This window comes from Neopelma chrysocephalum, unplaced genomic scaffold, assembly GCF_003984885.1.
Source record: "Neopelma chrysocephalum unplaced genomic scaffold, ASM398488v2 Primary Assembly neopelma1_132582, whole genome shotgun sequence".
Taxonomy (NCBI): Eukaryota; Metazoa; Chordata; class Aves; order Passeriformes; family Pipridae; genus Neopelma; species Neopelma chrysocephalum.
Window position 1 is genome coordinate 1,860 of NW_020931293.1, and position 5,354 is coordinate 7,213.

Below are 5,354 nucleotides of genomic sequence, written 5' to 3' on the forward strand. Positions count from 1 at the left end.
CAAAAGGGATTACAAGGCAAAAGATGAAAAGACAAGATATAGGATGTGTTCCTCACCTGGAGGAAAAGCACTGTGCTTTAATGGTTTCCACTGCATTGTTGCACATAACCCCACGCCATCACTCACTCCTTCCTCTTCAACTGCACAGGTCAAACAGGGGTGAAGGAAGACAGGGTGAAAGCAAGAATTGTCTGGCGCATAAAGGCACAAGGTCCAGATTTTAGACCTGAGTCCTCCTGCTGGCTCTCCTCTCACTGCACCGCTGAGCCTTGGCACAGAGACACTTCCTTAGAGCAGCAATCCCTGAGGGGCTGTTGCTCCCACCCATGGGGAAGCCCTTTTATTGCTGCCTAGATATTTGCCACCCATGCATTACTATTCTCTGGTTTTCTGCTTTGGCACCAGGATGGTTCCCCCTCCCACCTGCACCTTAAGGTCAGAGGATCACCCCCCCCACTTGAACCCATCTGGGTCTGGGCTTCCACAGGCTGCCCACATGGACATCCCTGACATTTCCATCCAAGAAATGCATTTTTCTGTGAGTTAGCAGCCTGGGAGAGTCAGGGGAGATAGGGAGTGCATTAACTCTCTCTATGTTATACAAAGGCTCCCAGAATTGGGCTTTTTTTCTTTCTAAATACTGAAAAATATCCAAACTGGCCCCGAGCTCTGCACTAGCACTTCTCAGAGCGTTCCTGGAGACAGTGTGGAGGAGCGTTTCCTGCCCATTTATGCATCTTCCCTTGTGACCTACATCTGCCTTCCACATCTGAGCCCAGAGTTTGTGGTCAATCTGCTGCTGTCACCTTTGAGACTGTGATCGCCAGAGAGGGTAATTACTGGGACAAATCCTGAAGTAGACAGAGCCTGTCAGCTGGCTCGCACAGGTGAGACTGCAACTGCTGTAGCCAATGGACAGCAAAATCCATCCAAATTTCTATAAAATATGACTGGGGCAAGCTCTTGACCATCTTTGTAAAGGCTCCCAGTGATTCTGATAGACAGTGTTACCCAAGTGCCTGAGGTAAAGTCAAGCAGGCTCATAGCATATGTCACCTTCCTTGTAAAGACACCAAATAGCAGCAGGCTGGGTCCCTGTGCCCTGGGCTCGATGTCACAGGGTGCACAACCACTGCTGGGAGCCCTCAGGAAAGTCGCAGAGCTCCCTGCCTGGGGCACGCTCTGCCACCGCACCAGAGGCTGTACAGGCTGCTGGGCTCCTTGGGGAACCTTCTGCTGCCAGAAGGACAATTTCCAACCATTAAGGATTTTACTTCAGAAATTGTTTTCCCGTGACTGAAAATATTAAATTTTAATTGCTGGTTTTTGTGAGGGGATGAGGGGGAGGGCACTTTGGGTGGAAAAACTGACACTGAAGCACTGACCTTCTGAAAAGTGGAACAACAGAGATCACCAGAGACTCCGTCAGCCTGAAAGATGACAAGGAAGAACTTCTAGTGCACTAGTGTTCATTGATGAATTTCAACGCTGCCAAACTGTCACAGCGGGCTCCGGGACAACTGTGTCCTGCACCAACACCTGTGGCACCCACGGATCGCCTTCTCTGCGTTTACCCTGCAAGATTTCTCTGGACTAAACTAACCCAGCTAACGGCCTCACAGGAAGCAGGTAATGGCTTTGAATTCTCCCCACGCCGGTGTGTGGCAGTGTGCTCTGCTCAGTGCTCCAGGGTGTGCTTTCTCACCTCTAGCCATGGCTCCAGCTTGCGAACACAGGGGTCAGTCCTCAGCTGAACACAGGAATCCTGACTTCCTCCCACTTTCACAGGAGGCTCTTTTGCTACATGTTCCATTCAGGGGGGTTCTTCATCCCTTGCTGCAGTTGCACATCAGTGCCTCTTACCATGCCCCTTCCATGAGTGTGGGGACCCCTGGCACATCACCTTGGGAAATACCATGGGCTCAGTTCTTGTCTGGGGGATGGGATGTAGCTGGTATGCACAGCCCAGTGGGCTCAGCTGCTCCTCAAGGGAGTGGTATGCATGCAGAGAGTGGCTTTTTCACTGCGAGGTCACAACAGGCTGACAGGGAACAGCTACAGGGCAGCCACTGTAACCACAGTGCAGCCAAGAACCTGTGTGGCTGAAAGCCCAAGAGCGCTAGGACAACGGCTGTATGTTAGTTGCTCCATAAATTCCATCCTAAAAATGACTGTATTCCAGTGGTTCAGCAAATGCCAGTTCTGCCACTAGGGCAGGTGCTATGCTTTCCTCTGTGGTTGCCAGACCTGTCTCCCAGTCTTGGACACTCAAAATGGTTCACTTACTTCATGCAATCAGACAGTTTCACTTCAGTTTCCGTGTTAATGTTTAGAAGCCACTGACTTATCAGTAAGAGATTGTAGGAATCTGAGTGTTTTTCATACCAGCCTCTTTGTAAACACTGCCTTTATGAGCTGCAGACAAAATCTGATTTATCCTCCTTGCTGGTTCTGGATGCCCTGAAATATTTAAAGGAGGACCAGAAGATAGTCTAAGTTTGCGGATTGTTTTCTGCTCTAGCACAATTTGGCTTCCTACCTTTGAAGGCAGAGATAAGACACATGTTCTCACTTCCCCTTCTTTCTCTTGAGACCTGTTATCTGCTTGGTCTGGTGGTACCCACGCTGAGCTGTTCCTCCCCTGCACCCTGCAGAGAGAGGAGAGGATTTGACCCTGCGGGCAGCCTGCTCACAGCAGGCACCCACTGCCCAGCCTGCAGCAGTGTTCCCGCTGCCCCTGGGAGTAAAGCCGCCTGAGCTACCCCATGGCTGGAAGGGTTCAAGTCCTGAGGAGGTTCTCAGGCCTGGCAAGACCCAGAGCAAACCTATGGGGTGGCTCCAGTATCAAAGCAAGGGTCTCAGAGGGCAAAAGGGGAACGTTGCCCAGCTCTGCTGTGGGCTGCCCTAAAGGCAGTGGCTCTCTGATAACTACAGCAGCAGCAAAGGTAAGGGACAACAAAAATTATCCTTCTGCTTTGCAGGCTCTTTGCTGTTAGTGAGGCCAGGAGGGAAGGTGAGGCAGGCTTAACTGCCCAATAGCTGTGAGAGTGTTGTCTATGTGTTTTTGTTACCTGGCAGTGAGTGATAGTCTAACTTTGATGGCTGAGGGTCTGATGGTGCTGATGAGCCACTGAACCCGTCCAGAGCTCAGCCTCATGCCTGCACTCTTCCCTTGCAGAGACGGCCCAGCATGAACAACAGCACTGAAAATAATGCACTGCAGGATAGCATCACACTACTTAAGACGATTATCTACACCCCAGTGCTCGCTTTGGGGATCCCACTGAACGCAATTGCCTTCTGGGTCTTCTGCTGCAAACTCAAGGGGTGGACTGAGACCAAGGTGTACATGATCAACCTCATCGTCGCGGATAGTTTCCTGCTCTTTACCCTGCCTTTTGTGATATATTTTAACAAGTATGACCATCCCATAGACCAGCTGTGTGTTGCTATAGACAACATCTATTTTACAAATATGCCTATGAGCATCTTTATCATCACCTTGATTGCAATTGATCGATACATTGCAATCAAGTTCCCTCTAAAAGCAAAGGTTTTTCGATCCCCGCTGAAATCAGCTTCTATCTGTGGCTTTCTTTGGATAATGCTCATAATTTATTCCAACATCCATCTAAAATTTCAGAATAGGTGGGAAAGATTCTGCTTTCGGACTCGATCTCTTGACCCTAGTTATTTTTCTTTATTCACTATTATCTTTGGATTTTTTATTCCCTTAGGTATTGTGATTTTTTGCTCAGTACAAATCATCAGATGTCTCAAAAAGAACATGGCCACAAGCCCCCATGAGACAAAATTAATCCAGAAGGCTGTGCACATTGTTTCTGTGAATTTGTGTGTGTTCACTGTATGTTTCTCCCCTTTCTACATTACACTGCTCGTGCTGTTTGCAGTGGAGGTTACTGGAGCATCTTCTCTGGTGTCAGCAGTTAACAACTCTATTAAGTTCTCTGCATGCTTAGCAAATTCTAACTGCTGTTTGGATGCATTTTGCTATTATTTTGCAGCCAAGGAATTTCCAGAATTTTCTTCTATATTCCCCACCTGTATGAGGTCCAAGACAAATGAAAGGCAAGAGTCACAGCCACCCACAGGTGAAGTCATGGCATGAACAAGGTGTAGTGCACGAGATGTTAAGTGCCACTCTGCTGCTGAAGTTTTGAGGCAGAGAGAATGGAACCACCTACAGTATGTGCAGTCATTGTAGGTATAGGCATACCTGCAAAATGGAGCAACCTCCACCAAAGGGTCTGATATTAACTTGAATTTTGCCCTTCTGTCCTTGGTGACTTGACTCCAGCTCTGATTATAGTCTTGTATCATTGTATGGCAGCTTCAGGCATCTCCTGGTGATTTTCGTTGGCTTCATGGTCCCTCACTTTCAGTGTCTCCTGACTAATAAACCTCTCAAAATTTTCCTCCGTGGACTGCAAACCTATGTCCTTCTCATTTAAATCTAGAGACCATTAACTTTCTTAGTGACAATTAACAATTATTTCCCCTACAGAAGACTGTCATCTTTTTCTTCCTGCAAACCACAGTCTGAAACCTCTGTCCAGACATTGTCCAAACAACACAGGAAATTACTATTCCCATCACAGAAATTATCCCCCACCCAAAGTTAGATCTACCTGCTTTGTGTCAATACTTTGGCAGGTGGCTCAACGAGATGGAAGCTGCAGTGAGCAACTGTGGCATAAAAATGAATTAAACTACTCAGATCATTCAGCTGATAATTTATGTCACAATTTTCATCTTTGGTGTATTATTTAATGCTCTGGCATTATTGATGTTTCCCTGCAAGCAGAGCAAAAGGGCCGTGTGTGTATGTGACAAATTTAACCATTACACACTCTTTGGCCCTCATTCTGCTTTTTAAAGTCACTATTCATTTATTACCATTATACAAACGAGTATTATTAGTGCCAAATTTATACTGGAGATTGTGAGAGAAGACTTAGTTACTGCAGTATAAGAGCTGCCTCACAACAGATTCTTTAACAGTGCAGCCCAAAACTAAGCAAGGAACTTTCTGATTCCCTGAAGAGGTATGTTCTCCCTTGGATAAAAATTTTTATCTTGCTTATATGTCAAGTTCATGATGGGTTTCTTAGATCTGGTAAACAGTCTCAAGCGGGACATCAGGCAGAGCTTAGAAGGGAAGGAAAAATGATCAATCATACAGAACAAAAAGTGTAAAGATCAAACAGGTCATAGCAAATTCTTCCCTTAGATATGAAAAGCTACCTAGGACTTGCAAGCAAAGACGTGAGATCACCCAGTACTGCTTTTAATAAAACAAAACAATTGTCCAGATATGCCCTGAAAACTACCTG

At 46.7% G+C, this 5,354-nt stretch overlaps 1 protein-coding gene across 1 annotated transcript; it reads left to right on the forward strand.

Moving 5' to 3' along the window:
* The first annotated feature begins 3,107 nt into the window (after positions 1-3,107).
* Positions 3,108-4,966, forward strand: LOC113962248 (G-protein coupled receptor 35-like). Its single transcript, XM_027673031.1, has one exon. The coding sequence runs from the start codon at positions 3,191-3,193 to the stop codon at positions 4,127-4,129; it is 939 nt and encodes a 312-aa protein (XP_027528832.1). The 5' UTR covers positions 3,108-3,190; the 3' UTR covers positions 4,130-4,966.
* Positions 4,967-5,354: the final 388 nt, after the last annotated feature.